At 35.4% G+C, this 17,582-nt stretch overlaps 2 protein-coding genes across 4 annotated transcripts; both read left to right on the forward strand.

Annotated features, from left to right (window-relative positions):
* Window positions 1-6: 6 nt before the first annotated feature.
* LOC120257417 (ATP-dependent RNA helicase DEAH13-like) lies at window positions 7-5,220 on the forward strand. The gene is made up of 7 exons (XM_039264893.1): window positions 7-1,431; window positions 2,332-2,397; window positions 2,800-2,922; window positions 3,348-3,445; window positions 4,012-4,044; window positions 4,139-4,231; window positions 4,820-5,220. The coding sequence occupies exon 1, from the start codon at window positions 99-101 to the stop codon at window positions 1,308-1,310; it is 1,212 nt and encodes a 403-aa protein (XP_039120827.1). The 5' UTR covers window positions 7-98; the 3' UTR covers window positions 1,311-1,431; window positions 2,332-2,397; window positions 2,800-2,922; window positions 3,348-3,445; window positions 4,012-4,044; window positions 4,139-4,231; window positions 4,820-5,220.
* A 1,610-nt stretch (window positions 5,221-6,830) lies between these two features.
* Window positions 6,831-17,137, forward strand: LOC120257419 (lon protease homolog 1, mitochondrial-like). 3 transcript variants are annotated; one of them, XM_039264895.1, is made up of 20 exons: window positions 6,831-7,243; window positions 7,890-7,955; window positions 8,487-8,678; window positions 8,790-8,855; window positions 8,959-9,000; window positions 9,330-9,452; window positions 9,875-9,973; window positions 10,509-10,574; window positions 10,663-10,749; window positions 10,964-11,003; window positions 11,106-11,277; window positions 11,888-12,012; window positions 12,984-13,114; window positions 13,218-13,322; window positions 13,454-13,567; window positions 13,892-14,059; window positions 15,152-15,253; window positions 15,683-15,913; window positions 16,045-16,539; window positions 16,655-17,137. In XM_039264895.1, exons 1-20 carry the CDS (start codon window positions 7,151-7,153, stop codon window positions 16,847-16,849), a joined length of 2,712 nt encoding a protein of 903 aa, XP_039120829.1. In that variant the 5' UTR covers window positions 6,831-7,150; the 3' UTR covers window positions 16,850-17,137. The 3 variants fall into 3 exon arrangements, with proteins under 3 accessions (XP_039120829.1, XP_039120830.1, XP_039120831.1); XM_039264897.1 differs by lacking the exon at window positions 6,831-7,243 and having other exon boundaries at window positions 8,487-8,527; window positions 8,596-8,678; XM_039264896.1 differs by lacking the exons at window positions 8,487-8,678; window positions 8,790-8,855; window positions 8,959-9,000.
* The last annotated feature ends 445 nt before the right edge of the window (window positions 17,138-17,582 follow it).

Below are 17,582 nucleotides of genomic sequence, written 5' to 3' on the forward strand. Positions count from 1 at the left end.
AAATTATGAGAAGTCAGCCAGGCTATTCAAGAGCTGATTTGCTTTTGGCATATGCTGTTGCAGTAGCAGCTGCTTTAAGTGTTTCAAATCCCTTCATTATGCAGTATGAGGCAGTTAGCGGCACATCAGACACTAAGGATCAAGAAGAGAAGAAAGACGAAAAGCCAGACACTGACAAAATGAAAGACAAAATGGAAAAACAGCTCCGGAAAAAGGAAAAAGCCACAGCTAGAGATGCCCGTTCAAGGTTCTGCAATCCAAGTAGTGATGCATTGACTGTCGCACATGCTTTGCAACTCTTTGAGCTTGCCGATGACCGTTCCTCATTTTGCAAGACCAGCGCACTGCACTTCAAAACTATGGAGGAGATGTCTAAATTAAGGAAGCAATTGCTGCAACTGGTGTTCTACCAAAGTAAAGTATGCGAAGAGTTCTCTTGGAGACATGGGAGGATCGATGATGTTGAGCTCTCATGGCGGAAGTATCCTGAAAAGCAACCTCTGCTGATGAATGAAGAGAAGGTGTTGGGGCAGGCTATCTGTGCTGGCTGGGCCGATCGGGTTGCCAAGCGTATTCGAGCAGTTTCAAACTCATTTGATAAAGATCAGAAAGTACGTGCTCCTCGGTACGAATCATGTGCCTTGAAGGATACTGTCTTTCTCCACCGATGGTCCTCTACTTCTCAATCAGCACCGGAGTTTGTTGTCTATACTGAACTCCTCTGCAGTAAACGGCCATACATGCATGGAGTGACTGCTGTGAATGCTGATTGGCTCGTCAAATATGCTAGCCCGCTTTGCAACTTTTCAGCGCCTCTGACAGATCCAAAACCATATTATGATCCTCAGATTGATCAGGTATTATGTTGGGTGAGTCCTACATTCGGGCCGCATAACTGGCAGCTCCCTTTGCATAGTTTACCAATCAAGAATGACGCCCTTCGGGTATCTGTTTTTGCTTTGGCTTTACTTGAAGGCAATGTGTTGCCTTGCCTGAAACCTGCCCAGAAGTTCTTAGCCGCATCGCCGTCAATCATTTTAAGACCGGGAGCTTTGAGTCAGAGAAGAGTTGGAGATTTGCTAAACCGATTGAGGATCAGATCGAGAACGATCGATAGCCGCGCAATGTTGCGGGAAATATGGAGTGAAAACCCTCAGTTTTTGCATGCAGAAATCCAGCAATGGTTCCAAGAGAAATTTCATGACTGTTTTGCTGAAATTTGGGAAAAGATGCTTGAAGAGATCAAGTTGGAATGCCATGAACTCTTTCTCAAAAACATAAAGAAAGACAAGAAGATAAAGAAACACTGAAATCTAATGTTTCCAATGGAGGCCAAGGCAGTGGAAGAGGTGGAGAACGCTGCTGGTGGCGCAGAGGGGGAGGCCGAGTCGAAATCGTCATCGGAATCCTCGGCCAGAGGATTATCTAACGGTTAGAGCTCCACTTCTCTTTTGCAAAAGTTCATTTTTTTTAATTGGTTTAATGGCTGGCTAACTTTTTTGGAATTTTATTGCATGGAGTTTGGGGTCTTGATTAGGTGGGTGTTTTTCCTCCCTTGATAGAAAAGATTAGATTAGTATTGAATTTCTATTGATTTTTATGTTTTGGGCTTTTGTGTATTGCAGAAAAGTTTACTCTTTCACATTGAAAACTAAAGCCTCACCATATATAAAGAATGCTGCATTAGTGCATCCTAATTTTCACAGGCAAAAGTTCTTGTGTACTTTTATTTTTTTATTTTTTTATTTTTTTCTCTGTAAAAATATTCTACTTTATATCTCTTTGGTTATCGGCATCATATTGTATCAAGCAGATGTATTTATTTAGCTGGTAACTATTTGATTTAATACTTATGTGAATTTCTCATTTTAGAATTTGGGGTTGTTTGGCAATCTTGATATGGAATAATGCTGCGTGGCAATAGTTTCATTAATTCATGCGGCATTTCAAAGAGGCCAAAAATTGAACTAAATTGTGATAATTTATTGTGTTCGTCTCTGTTGAATCTTTTCTCCACAAATTCATTTTTATCGGTGCCTGGCTTCTTTAATTGCTTGATTATGAATACAAATTTTATTTGAGATGGACGTTGCACACATTTGGCATTGCCTTAGGTTTGGAAGGAGGAAATTCTACTAGGCTGTTTCTGAATGGAATGTGTATCAATACATTAAGAACTGGTCTGAGCCAACTGTTTGTACCCCCCATTGTGACAGCCCTCTAAACATGTTCTTTGCTGGTTTGCATCCTTTTTTTTCCCTTGTTAATGAGCCTTCTAGCAAACTAACATGTTTTCTGCCATGATATTTAACGACCTTTTTCTTGAAGCAGGTCATAGCATTGCCATTGGCGCACAGACCATTGTTTCCTGGATTTTACATGCCAATGTATGTGAAGGTATGCTATCAGTTCTTAACTCCTTTAATCAAACTGAATATGCAGTGTTGGTATTATTTCTTGTTAGGTCAGAACCTTTTTTAACCATCTGAATGTTATGGTTTCTGTCATACTTTTGCAAAGTATTTACTGTTGTGTTATTGTTGAAAAGTTGACTTTAGTATTTTAGCTACATTGATAATGTTTATTGTGCCATTTGCTCTTCATTGCCCATGATCACTAGTTTACTTACTAGTTTATGTAGATTTGTTTGCTTAACTTGTAGTGTGTTTCATTTTTTGCTTTTAGTTCATATGTAAACCATGAACCCTTTTCCTTGTAAAAATTTGATGCTTTGCTAGATTTAAGGTCAAATAGTAGTCTTGTACATGGTTTTGTCTCACTAATAGCCTCTTGTTGTAGGATAAGCCATATGATAAAGACGATGATGACATAAAGGCAACCTCCTTTGTAGTGATAACAACATTAAGGGATGTTCTGAAGACTAGTTCGCTGTGGAGAGATCATGTTCAAACTTATACTCAGGTACTGCAATATTAGGTAAATGTTATTTTCTTGTATTCCCATTGCTTCTTACGCAACAAAATTTTTAGTCTACAATTGCCATGTTCTGAGGCATGCATGTTGGCTAGATTTATGAATTTTATTGTTCTATGGGCATCACATGTATTAGTCTTGTGCTTGTATTGGAGTTATGCAGATGCATGTTCTGCAGTTTATAGTTCCCATATGTGTTAGCTCATTGATAATTCTACCTTTTTATTACTCTTTTTTGTGGTAGGGGTAGGTGGTTCCTTTGTTGGGACTCCTTACACTTCACATGTTCTTGAATGCTATAACACTGAATTTAGCTTCTATGACACACTGAATTTTTTGTGGCACCATTGGCATGTAAATTGGGACTTGTGGGTTCAAGAATATGTTCTAATTGCTCTTTCTGACAATTACAGCATATTGGTGATTTCAACTTCCAAGGCTAGCTGACTTTGGGGCTGCTATTTCTGGGGCTAACAAGTTGCTTTGCCAGCAAGCGCTTGAAGAATTAGTTGTAAGTTATTCAAGCTGTAAATCATTATTATTATTGTTGTTGTTGTTGTTGCTGCTATTGTTGTTGCTGCTATTATTGATATGTGTTTGGTTGCTTGGGAGATCACATGAGCAGCCTGTAGGATAAAATGAAGACCGAGAAGGGGTTTTTATTTTGAAGATTGTGATGTGCCCTTCTCAGCAATTTTTCATGTTTTTAGATAATTAAATGAAAACTGGTGTAGTTTTGCTTGGAAATGGGGCTGTAATGCTCAAATCCCATAACCAAAACCCTTGTTTGGCTTTTGCTAAGTCTGAAGCCAAACTGTAACAATTTAGTTTTGATATCTGATTCTTTCGGGTTTAAAACGAACTAGCTGTTTGTATGGCTTGAAACATCCTTACACTCCTTAAATACATAGTAACTTGAAATTGTCTAATATGCATTAACCACTTGCCATGGGTCTCATGTTTTTAATCTTTTGCTGGTGTGTATGGAGGACTACTCTTAACTTCTGCATTCTTTACTTATCCTCGAGCAATATTTTTAAAAAGCTTGTGCTTAATTTAATGCTATATATTTGCCAGGTTTACAAGCAGTTGAAGTTGACTCTAGAATTGGTAAAGAAGGAAATGGAGACTATTCTTTTCCACTAGTGTTTTCTCTTCTTTACAGGTTTGTGCATAATTTTGTGTATCTATTGTTCTATCATAGGAATCTATTGTGAAAGCTATTGACGAAAAAAAAAAAGTGGTGAGCGAAGGCGCTATCTATCTGTTAAATGAGCAACTTCAAGCAATAAAAAAGGTATGCTCTTTTGCTATCTTCCAGATGAATATAGCAGACTTTTTATGGTCCTTGATCAGGAAAAGTGCTCGATTTTGAATCACATGATGATTTATTGTGCCTCGTATATCATACATGATGGCGTATTTTTCATGTAACCGGTCTGCTACATTTCATCAGTGTTCAGTTCAAATGCTTGATAAGTTAATTTTATTTTCCTTAATCGAGGAGCTGGGTTTAGAAACAGATGACAAGAAAGCTCTTTCTGGTTATTTAGTTCTGGGACACTTTGGCAACATCATTGATGAGCAGTTTTTTTTTTTTTGGGTATAATTCCCTGAACAACCTCTCTACTTTTTCAAACATGCCTTTTTAGGGCGTTACTTCAAATTGGAATATTTTAATCTCTTTTCTACTTTTAAGTGAATCATGTCAGATGACTCACTTAAAAGCAGCAGAGGGACTAAAATATTACAATTTGAAGTAAAAGACTAACATGATAAATTTGAAAAAAATAGAAAAATTATATATTTAGAGAATTATACTACATTGTTTTCATACGGTGATGAATTCTTGACATGGTATGACTTTTCTGATGTTTTGTCTCAGCAAAGTTCTTAGCCGCGTCGTCTTCCATTATTTTAAGACCAGAAGCTTTGAGTCAGAGAAGAGTCGGAGATTTGCTAAACCGATTGAAGATTGTATCAAGAACGATCGATAGATAGCTGTGCTATGTTGCGGGAAATATGGAGTGAAAAACTACAGTTATTGTATGCAGAAATCCAACAATGGTTTCAACTGTTTCAAGAGAAATTTCATGACTGTTTCGCTGAAATTTGGGCAAAGATGCTTGAAGAGGTCAAAATAAAGAAAGATAAGAAGAAGATTTATAAGAAACAATGAAATCTTATGTTTCTTTGTTGATTCTGTGAACATTATCCTTGTGTTATGTTTTCTTGTACCCTTAATTCCATATGATATGATTAGAGCTACACATATAATTTCTTTTATCCTTTTATGTAAAATTAGTATTTATACATGCATAAATTATTTCAATCTACTGAAAACATATTCATTAGTTAAAACTAAAAGGTAATTTTAATATTTTATTGAGAACGGAGACTCACTCACTAATACATCTCGATATCTATTTGTATTTTAATACCTCCACTAAATGGGAAGTGCTTGTTGTAATATATATATATATATATATGTATGTATATGAAGATTGGTATTCTAAAGATGTTTCGTAGATAAGTTATCTATGAATGTTTCGCTATCAGTGTTGGGTTTAAATTCAACTGTTAACATTATTTATTCTATTGATAGTGATTTTTTAACGATGCTGTAAAACACTATTGAGGCGGAATGTCGGTTGATTAATATTTTTATAAAATCAGTATAGAAAAAAAAGATGAATATTATTTTTATCTCAATCATCCCATTTTTATCACAAAAAAATAAAAAAAAAAAAATCTCACACATCGATCTTTATTTACGCTCTCTCCTGCCCAAATTGGTCATCTATGGACATTGCACATTGCTCACTGTTCCTACTTCATGATTTGCCCTTGTTCATGATGTTTTTCACAAACACATCCCTCTTATCGGGTTTCGGATCCGGGTTTGGTCACTTTTGTTGTATATCTTGATTTCGGATCCAATAAATGCTCAAAATAAAATCCTATCCTAAATTTAGTATTACGTCTATATTTAAACTCATTTTAATATTTTTTTTTCAATAATCACATATATATGTATATATATTAAAGTAGAAAAGTCTTATGCCACATGTTAAGCTAATATTAAAATATTTATAATTATCTTTAATTTTGTACCAAAACTTTTAAAACAAATTATAATTTCAAACATATTTATAATTTAAAAAAATATTAATGATTTCATAAATTGATGAAACTTTAATGTAAAAATGAACTTCAATTAATTGTAGTTTATTAGAGAGGTTATATTGCAATAACTTAAAAATATTTATAATTTAGTTCTAAATTAATTATAAATTATTAAAAGGATTGTCTTGCTAAACCATAAAATGCATTTGTAATTTAGTTTTAAATTAATTATGATTTATTGAATAGAGCAGATTATAAATAATATGTAGCATGAATTTATCTTTTATATATGATTTTATTATGTTGTATTTTATTAATTTACAAACGATAAATATTTTCTTTATCACTTTTAACTCTATTTGACTAAAAACTCACTAACAGAATCATTCATAATAATAATAATGAGAGAATTTATAAATAATTTTTAAAATTTAGATTAAATGTATTGTTTTTAAAAATTTGAATAATAATATACTTACTTAAATTGTAAATATTATTATCAAAATCATGACAATTATGTTAGGTGCAAATATCATTATTAACACATGTTTATCTCTTCCGTGTATAGCTCGGGTATAACACTAGTCGATTTAATAAATAGCAAGTAAATTGATATGACCTATACTGTAATCCTCATATAAAATACTATTATCGGATCCGGATCTAGATACTATAAAATCCGACCCGACTTGAACAAAGGGACATGCTTGTCTTTATTGAAAAGAAACATGCTTTAGTGTCAATTCGTTTCTCTTCCAAACTGAGGGTTTTAGGAGGGTTTCTCTTCCAAAGGTCTCGCCTTTGCTTCAAACCCTAAATTTCCCCACCAATCGTGGTCAAAATCCAGTTTTTGATCGATTTTTCCGGCAATCTCCAGCACAAATGCTGAAGGTCCTCTCGCTTTCCTGTTTGCAAGGTCGGTTTCGGACCCCACCGACGAGGTTACCTCACAGTTATTGGAACGGAGTCGATTCTAGGTCTCCTTTGAGCCGAGGTTTTGAGGTCTTTGAGAAGTGGTGATGGTGCAAACGCTGTGTATTATAGAAGGGTTTTCTTCTGCTCGGAGTCCGGCGGCGGGGGTGATCAGCCAATGGAAGCCAAGGCGGTGGAGGAGGTAGAGGCCGAGTCAAAAGCGTCATCGGCCATAGTACCGACTAATCCTCGGCCAGAGGATTATCTAACGGTTAGAGCTCCACTTCGCTTTCGCAAAAGTTCATTTTTTATTTTTAAATTGGTTTTATGGCTGGCTAACTTTTTTGCAATTTTATTGCATGGAGTTTGTGATCTTGATTAGGTGGGTGTTTTTCCTCCCTTGATAGAAAGATTAGAACTAAATTATGATAATCCATTGTATTTGTCATTTTAGAATTTGGGTTTGGTTGGCAATCTTGATATGGAATAATGCTGCGTGGCAATAGTGGCATTAATTCATGTGGCATTTCAAAGAGGCCAAAAATTGAACTAAATTATGATAATCCATTGTATTTGTCCTTGTTGAATTTATTCTCCTCAAATTCATTTTTATTGGTGCCTGGCTTCTTCTTAAATTGCTTGATTATGAAAACAAATTTTATTTGAGATGGACATTGCACACATTTGGTATTGCCTTAGGTTTGGAAGGAGGAAATGCTACTGGGATGTTTCTGAATGGAATGTGTATCAATATGTTTAGAACTGGTCTGAGCCAACTGTTTGTACCCCCCTTTGTGACAGCCCTCTAAACATGTTCTTTGCTGGTTTGCATCCTTTTTTTTTTCCTTGTTAATGAGCCTTCTAGCAAACTAACATGTTTTCTTCCATCATATTTAACGACCTTTTTCTTGAAGCAGGTCATAGCATTGCCATTGGCGCACAGACCATTGTTTCCTGGATTTTACATGCCAATCTATGTGAAGGTATGCTATCAGTTCTTCTTAACTCCTTGAATCAAAATGAATATGCAGTGTTGGTATGGTTTCTTGTTAGGTCATGGTTGCTGTCATACTTATGCAAAGTATTTACTGTTCTCTTGCGTCATTGTTGAAAAGTTTTGACTTTATTATTTTAGCTACATCAATAATTTTTATTGTGCCTTTGCTCTTCATTGCCTATGATCACTGGTTTGCTTATGAGTCAGTACTTGTACAAGTTCCATTTAACAAATATCAAATTTAGTCGTCTTCCATTCTCAATTCCTCATCACTTCCGGTGGATTAATTGAATTTAGTGCCATCATTGTAATACTAATACCATTTCTTTCAAACAATTTGTTTTATGCCTTCATGATCTTTTTCTTGAATCAGTTGAATGATAGTGTGCAAGTTCTTGTCTGCAAATTTATGCTATGATTTTAATGCGCTTGTTCTGGAACCATTAGGATTTGCTTTCATACAATTTAACAATTACATCTCCTCTTATCTTTCGTAAATTTTGACCTCTTCCTCCAGGATGCTAAACTACTGGAAGCTTTAGTTGAAAATCGCAAAAGGTCAATCCCGTATGCTGGTGCATTTCTTCTTAAGGATGATCCAGCAACTGATTCTAGCCTTGGATCAGGTTCTGATTCAGAGAAAAGTGTTTACGAGCTTAAAGGAAAGGAATTGTACAAACGACTTCATGAAGTTGGTACCCTGGCTCAGGTAGGTATATTGCCTTTCCTGCCTGGATGTTAGTTGTATTGGTACTTTACTAGATGCTGTACTAGCTAACTGTCATTTACTAATGCCATTTTTATCATTTGTTTTCTCTAGATAACCAGTATTCAAGGAGATCAGGTGGTTCTCATTGGACATCGGCGTCTGCGGATAACGGAGATGGTAATTTGCTTCTCTAAAATATGGCACTCCAGCTGTTTTAATTATTTCTTTCTGGTGAGGAGTGGTAATATGCTCATTTCCTTAAAAATTATGCTCCTTGCAGGTTGATGAGGATCCCCTTACTGTAAAAGTTGATCATCTAAAGGTTTGCTATTTCACCATTATTAACCACAGCTTCTAAGTGTAACTGTTCAAACATTACATTTGTAGAAGCACATGTTTCTGTGTAATTTTAGCCGTTCTTTGTTTTATACATTTTTTTTAATCTACTTTGGCTAGTGAACTTTCCTCCATTTACTTACTAGTTTATGCAGATTTGTTTACTTAACTAGAAGTGTGTTTCATTTTTTTTTGCTTTAGTTCATATGTAAACCATGAACCCTTTTCCATGTAAAAGTTTGATGCTTTGCTAGATATAAGGTCAAATAGTAGTCTTGTAAATGGTTTTGTCTCACTAATAGCTTCTTGTTGTAGGATAAGCCATACGATAAAGATGATGATGTCATCAAAGCGACCTCCTTTGAAGTGATATCAACGTTAAGGGATGTTCTGAAGACTAGTTCGCTCTGGAGAGATCATGTTCAAACTTATACTCAGGTACTGCTATATTTGTCAAATGTTATTTTCTTGTATTCCCATTGCATCTTTCGCAAACAAAATTTTTACCATTGCCATGTTCCGAGGTGTGCAAATTTGGCTAGATTTATGAATTTTATTGTACTATAGTCATCACATGTATTAGTCTTGTGCTTGTATTGGAGTTATGCAGATGCATGTTCTGCAGTTTATAGTTCTCATATGTGTTAGCTCATTGATAATTCAACCTTTTTATTTTCTTTTTTGTGGTAGGGGTAGGTGGTTCCTTTGTTGGGACTTCTTACACTTTCACATGTTCTTGAATGCGATAATACCAAATTTAACTTCTATGACGCACTGATTTTACTGTGGCACCATCAGCATGCAAATTGGGGTTTGTGGGTTCAACTATATGTTCTAATTGCTCTTTCTTACAATTACAGCATATTGGTGATTTCAACTTTCCAAGACTAGCTGACTTTGGGGCTGCTATTTCAGGGGCTAACAAGTTGCTTTGCCAGCAAGTGCTTGAAGAATTAGATGTAAGTTATTCAAGCTGTAAGCTATTATTATTGTTTGATTGTTGTTGCTGCTACTATTGATATGTATTTGGTTGCTTAGGAGATCACAGGAGTAGGCTGCTCAGTAGCCTGTAGGATAAAATGGAGACCAAGAAGGGGCTTCTATTTTGAAGATTGTGATGTCCCTTCTCAACAATTTTTCATTTTTTAGATAATTAAATGGAAATTGGTATTGTTTTGCTTGGAAATGGGGCTGTAATGCTCAAATCCCATAACCAACCCTTGTTTGGCTTTTGCTAAGTCTGAAGCCAAACTGGAACAAATTTAGTTCTGATATCTGATTCTTTTGGGTTTAAAACGAATTAGCTGTTTGTATGACGGGGAACATCCTTACGCTCCTTAAATACATAGTAACTGGAAATAGTCTAATGTGCATTAACCACTTGCCATGGGTCTCATGTTATTATCTTTTGCTGGTGTGGATGGAGGACTACTCTTATCCTGAAGTGATCTTTTTAAAACGCTTGTGCTTAATTTAATGCTATATATTTGCCAGGTTTACAAGCGGTTGAAGTTGACTCTAGAATTGGTAAAGAAGGAAATGGAGATTAGTAAAATACAGGTGGGTTTGGAGACTATTCTTTTGCACTAATGTTTTCTCTTCTTTACAGATTTGTGCATAATTTGGCCTATCAATTGTTCTATCATAGGAATCTATTGCGAAAGCTATTGAAGAAAAAATAAGTGGTGAGCAAAGGCGCTATCTGTTAAATGAGCAACTTAAAGCAATTAAAAAGGTATGCTCTTTTGCTGCCTTCCAGATGAATAAAGGAGACTTTTTATGGTCCTTAATTAGGAAAAAGTGCTCAATTTTGAATCACATGATGATTTACTGTACCTCATATATCGTAAACATGCATGATGGCATATTTTTCATGTAACTGGTCTGCTACTTTTCATCAGTGTTCAGTTCAAATGCTTGATAAGTTGATTTTATTTTCCTTAATCCAGGAGCTGGGTTTAGAAACAGATGACAAGACAGCTCTTTCAGGTTAGTTCTGGGACACTTTGGCAACATTATTGATGAGCAGTTATTGTTTTCATGCGGTAATGAATTCTTGACATGGTATGACTTTTCTGATGTTTGTCTCAGCAAAGTTCAGGGAAAGGCTTGAACCAAATAGGGAGAAATGCCCTCCTCATGTCTTACAAGTCATAGAAGAAGAGCTCACGAAGTTGCAGCTGTTGGAAGCCAGTTCTAGCGAGTTCAATGTGACTCGTAACTATCTTGATTGGCTTACTGCTTTACCATGGGGAAATTACAGGTTTTGTTTCTGAATGTGTATCTTTAATTTTTATGCAAACATTATTTATATGACAATTAGTTTGGTCTTACTATAAGTGACCATTGGCATTGCGCTAACCTTTTTAGCATTTGGATCTGTGTTCTTTTCTTTACAGTTTTTAGTTAGAAAGAACTTTACAGCAAAGCCTTAGCACTAGTCAGTGTTTGGCCCAGGTTCATCTAAGGCCTATACATTTTCTAGGCCTTGAAAGCTTAATTATGATCGTGATGGTTAGCACCCAAGACCTATTCTTTGTTAAGGCTAAAATGTTTCTGTTTAGAACCAGCCTTACCAGACCTTTTTTCTGTTGCTGAACTTCAGCTTGACAGTTTTTTGGTAGAGGAATAGTTAATGTCTCCCTGAATTTTTTTGTTTCTCTGTTATGTACGTTGTTTGGATTCCTTTTCATGCCATTCTTCATTTTGAAACACAAACCGTTGCTGTTATTCTGCTTTTGATTTCATCTCTTTCTTTTGTACTCCTTTTTTTAAGTCATATCAGTACGAAAGTGAAAAAAATTTTGCTCTTTGAGGACTTGCATGCATGCAGTGACTAACTCTAGAATTTTTGCCATTCCCAATGATTTCAGTGATGAAAATTTTGATGTTCACCGTGCCCAAATGATTTTGGATGAGGATCATTATGGTTTGACTGATGTCAAGGAGAGAATACTGGAGTTTATAGCGGTTGGAAAATTAAGAGGAACCTCACAAGGTTTGTGAGGTTTGCTTATCAATGTTTTGTTTTTTTTTCTCTTATGTTTGTTAATCTAACAGTTATTTTTTCTTAATTTTGTCTGTATTTCATGAAAATAGGGCATTTGCCTTTCTTAAAGTTACTTCATGTTATTTGTGAGTCTAGATTTGTTTGCCAAGTTGTCAACTGAATATACAACAACAATACACTGTTAGTCTGAACTATTTAGGGTCGGCTAGACAAATCTTTCTCTTTCATGCTCTCTATCAAGGGCGAACGGACTAGATAAACCAAGATTAGACATATCATTTTATAAAGTTTTTGCCAAACACTTTTTAAGTTGAGCTCTTCCTCTTCTACAATTCTCCACTTGAAGACTTCCACTTTTCTTATGGGGCACTTATTGGTCATCTAAGGACCTTAGATATGTCTGTACCATCTTAATCAATTTTCTCTTTACTTGTTAGTAATACATGGCACTCCAAATCTATTTCGGATAAATTCATTTTTTTTAATTGGTCCTTCCAAGTAATATTTGGCGTACATTTCAGTATTCTCACTTAGCTACACTCATCCTTTGATTATGTTGTTTTTTAACCATCGAACATTCTGATCTGTATGTCATAGCTGGGCTAACAACTGTTTCTGTAAACTTACCTATATGTATAAGACGTACACTTACATAAAACTTCAGAAGCTTTGTCAACTGAAAATTAAGTTGTTTAAATTTTAATTTTGTTTTGATGTGAAAATATGGGTAGAGTTTATAGGATGCTATGTTGGTACAAGGTACATCTCCATGGACTTCTACTGGTTTACGTTGTTAGGCTTACTGGCTGAATATTTGTAGGATAACATATAAGTAACTCAATGTGCTGTATCTGTCAATTAGAATTTATCCTAAAGTAGTTCATCTTCTCTATTATATTGTCTATCCTCAGTAATTAATTGTAATCTAACAAGAATTAGTTGAAATGTTGCAATTGCAGGTAAAATTATATGTCTTTCTGGTCCTCCCGGTGTTGGTAAGACTAGCATTGGTCGTTCTATTGCTCGTGCCTTAAATAGGAAGTTCTATAGATTTTCTGTCGGTGGCTTGGCTGATGTGGCTGAGATAAAGGTACAAGAATATACTTTCCAAGAAAAAGTGCTGTTAATGAAGTGTTTTAGTATCATAATTTGCTGCCAGTATTATTCATGTCTCTTGTTAATTGACCACCCAGGGACATCGTCGCACATATATTGGTGCAATGCCAGGGAAGATGGTGCAATGCCTAAAGAATGTGGGAACATCCAACCCACTAGTTCTAATTGATGAGATTGATAAAGTATGACACTGGATTTAAATTCTCTGGCATCTGAAAACTAATCCTATGTAGTAGCTTGATTCCAGTGGAATACTCTGTATTCTTTGCAAGATTTTATTAAGCTTTGGCTCTAATAAGAGACTTTCTGACAGTTGGGAAGAGGACATGCTGGTGATCCAGCTAGTGCATTGTTAGAGCTGCTTGATCCCGAGCAAAATGCAAATTTTCTGGACCACTATCTTGATGTCCCTATTGACCTATCCAAGGTGGGTATTACCAATGGGTAGAAATTTTGTGTAATTTTTCTATAAATTTCCTTGGTGATGTGCTTTTTGAGCTGAAGATTTATTGAGAATGCTGACCTTATCATGGACTAGTTATGGTTGTTATGCATTAGAATCTTTTCATAGCTATTGTCAACTTTGGAAAAATGAATTAGCTCTTCCATTGCAATATTCTAACACAGTTTTTTGCCTTTCAATTGTATAGGTTTTATTTGTTTGCACAGCAAATATTGTCAACTTTGGAAAAATGAATTAGCTCTTCCATTGCAATTTTCTAACACAGTTTTTTGCCTTTCAATTGTATAGGTTTTATTTGTTTGCACAGCAAATGTGGTTGAGATGATACCAAATCCTTTGTTGGATAGAATGGAGGTGATTGCTATTGCTGGTTATATTACTGATGAAAAAGTCCATATTGCAAGGGACTATTTGGAGAAGGCTACTCGTGAAGCATGTGGCATCAATCCAGATCAAGTACAGAGATTTCCCTATTGCTTAACAATTTGAATTTTAAAGCTGAAGTATTGCTTTATTTTTAATAAATGCTCTTGCATATGATGAACCATGAATGACTAAAAAGAAGCCCAAAAAAGAGAAAAATGTAATTGAGACTAATCAAAAGAGATGAAAAGAGAAGGCCAAAAAAATTGTCCACTATTTCTATTCTGACTGAGTTGAATAAGTTGTCTGATCTTTTATCACACAGTGATACATGGAAAAGGTTGAGACTAGGATGATTCATTGCATGCAGTGGACTGGAAGTCAGCTAGCAAAATTCAATTTTAGTTTAGTTTAGTTATACTATATAAAAGAGGGCAATTTGGTGTTTCAAGATATCTACGCAGACCCTTTATTATGCCATCTATTTTCGCAGTTGAAGTCCACTAAAGTGTCTCTCATAGATCTTCTTGCTTTTCTTTGAGCATGATTATCAATGTAATATTGAGTTGTTTCTGTGGAATTGCTGATTTTACTTTCTCTTAATTTGTGTACTCTACACGCCCCACAATGTGAAAAGCATGATATTTTTTTGAGCACCAACTGAACTCATGTTTGGAATTTTACCATAATTTCATTGATTATACTTCAGGCAGATGAGATGACTTATAAGTGTTATAGCAAAGGACTATAAGTCGAAGGTCAAGCAGAAAAGAATATACTCTATTTTAGAATTTTGTTAGTTCAAGTGATAGTTATTGAATGCATTTTGTTCGGGCAAGTTCAGGTTCTTGCTCCATCTCTGTTTTTAGGCCTAATTTTCAGTCATTAGCATGAACAAAATGCTGAAAACAGGTATTGGGAACTAGATCATCATCTGCATTAAATGGAACATAATACATTTTACTGATTGTGGATGCTATTTTGTTCATTTTCAATAACTGTTGCCTGGGAGCTGGTCCTTTGACAGAATTTTTTATGTACTTAACTGTGATGCACTAAACTAAAAGAAAGTTTGTGTGTGTTTGGGAGTCGCAATTTTTTCAGGAAACATTTTTCAGGTTGCATTATACTATTATTATTTTTTTGATCCAAGTCATTTGATATTTGAAATTTAAATTTATGTAGGTGGAAGTGACGGATGCTGCTCTACTTGCACTAATCGAAAATTATTGCAGAGAAGCTGGTGTCAGGAATCTTCAAAAACAAATAGAGAAGATATACCGCAAGGTCTGCATTTTGAAATGTTAGAATTTGAAAGTGTTGTTTTATCATGCCATTCAGATGACAGTATTATTTTTTCCCTGCTGGCCTATAATTTAATTCAACTGTGAATTATTCTGATTATGGAATTCGCTTATACTTAGAACATGAGTAATACAAATTCTTGCTTTATGGTACCATTTAACATCATATCACCAATTTTCTAATACTGTTCTTCAAGTTGGCTTTGCCCTGACTGCTTGTTATTATTCCTTGTAATCATTCTAGGCTGCCATCTTCCACATTTTGATATGTTCATTAAACTTTTGTGACTAGTGATTGCCTTTAGACTCGAACTCTTATTATCTATCAATAGAAGTTATTTTGTGTCTTGTCTCCTATGTCTTCTATTCAACTTGGTAAATTTGTGAAATATTAAATTTCTATTGATTACAGATAGCTCTGAAAATTGTTCGTCAAACCATGCCAAGTGAGTCATCTACAGATAAGATTGAGGGCAATGACTCCCAGACCGAGGTTGCTGAAATCGTATCCAAAAAGGATGATGAAGTAATAGAAACTAACAAGGCACAAGAAGACGTTCCGGCTACTAAAGATGTAATCGAAACTAACAAGGCGCAAGAAGATGTTCCTTCTGATAATGCTGAACAACCAGTGGATTCAAAGGTATTATTTGACATAATTTTCTATGAATTCATACAGTATTGACTTCCAGTATGTTGCTTGTCAATGTCCGTATTTTATTTTTTCGAAAGTAATTGTGTACAATATTTTCACGATGAGTTGGTCATGGACAGGAAAATGAGAGTGCAACTGTCAATATGGAGAAAGTTGTGATCGATGTTCCTAACCTTCATGATTATGTCGGCAAGCCAGTATTCCATGCAGAGCGAATATATGATCAGACACCGTTGGGAGTTGTGATGGGTCTAGCTTGGACCGCGATGGGTGGCTCAACACTGTATATTGAAACCACCTTAGTTGAGCAAGGCGATGGGAAAGGCGCGCTTCATTTGACAGGCCAGCTTGGAGATGTCATGAAGGAGAGTGCTCAAATAGCTCACACTGTTGCCAGAGCCATATTGCAAGAGAAAGAACCGGAGAATCCATTCTTCGCAAACTCCAAGCTCCATCTACATGTTCCGGCCGGTGCAACCCCGAAGGATGGACCAAGTGCCGGGTGCACCATGATTACCTCATTGTTATCTCTTGCCTTAAAAAAGCCTGTGAAGAGGGACCTGGCAATGACCGGTGAAGTAACATTGACTGGTCGTATTCTCCCAATCGGCGGGGTATGTTACCAAAGCTTAGATTTAGTGCTTCTTTAATCTTCTGTTAGAAAAACTATAAACCTCTGTAAAACATGATGATAGCATGATAGATATTTACTTGCTGGTGTTTGATCAGGTCAAGGAGAAAACAATTGCTGCCCGAAGAAGTGGCGTGAAGACTATTATTTTCCCGGAAGCCAACCGGAGGGACTTCGATGAGCTCGCTGAGAATGTAAAAGAAGGGCTTGATGTCCATTTTGTCGACGACTACAGCCAGATATTTGAGCTGGCATACGGAAATGATGAGGATAACTCAGAACAAAGTTCTTGATTCCATGTTGTCTTTGTCATCGTTCACACAACACACATTACTTATTGATAGGAACTGGTAGTCAATCAGAAAAACATAAGTTTTGCAACATTAAAAACAGAATCCATTGTTTTAAGCTTCTCTTAGTTCTTGATCTCAATAGCTAATAAACATCGAGTTTCTTGCCCCGGGCATGATTGTTCTTTATCATTGTTTTCTTTCTTTTACTGTCATTTGTAAAATTCAGACCAACATTTTGTATTGGTTACAAGCTCATTTTCAAGTGGTTAAGTTAAATGTTACATTGAATTTACATTGTTTTTCATTATTTCAGGCATTGAGTTTGTTCTTTAAACTTTATTCTTCTTTGGAATTGTTTATCATTTATCACAGGGCTGATGTGAATCAGTGTTATATGTGAAAGTGTTAGTTATCTCATTTTCGGTAGTTAATATTTGGGTTTTATTGTGCTGATGCATATGGCAATTACATCAGAAGCAAAAAAGTGGGATTAGTCTTTCAGGTTGAAACATGGAAAAAAAAAGTCATAAAATTATAAGTTCACAAAAAGGTTTTTTTTTTAAAAAAAAAATTTCACTCCACCGTTGTTGTTGCAGCAATAACCTAAAGGTTAAGGTACTTGATAGAAATAACATAAAGATTAAAGCACTTGACTCCTATGTCGAATGTTCTAAAGTTGAACTTTCTCCTACTATAGTTTGAGGTGTAATAAAAAAAAAAAAGATGTTTTGGG

This window comes from Dioscorea cayenensis, unplaced genomic scaffold (genome assembly GCF_009730915.1).
Source record: "Dioscorea cayenensis subsp. rotundata cultivar TDr96_F1 unplaced genomic scaffold, TDr96_F1_v2_PseudoChromosome.rev07_lg8_w22 25.fasta BLBR01002087.1, whole genome shotgun sequence".
NCBI lineage: Eukaryota > Viridiplantae > Streptophyta > Magnoliopsida > Dioscoreales > Dioscoreaceae > Dioscorea > Dioscorea cayenensis.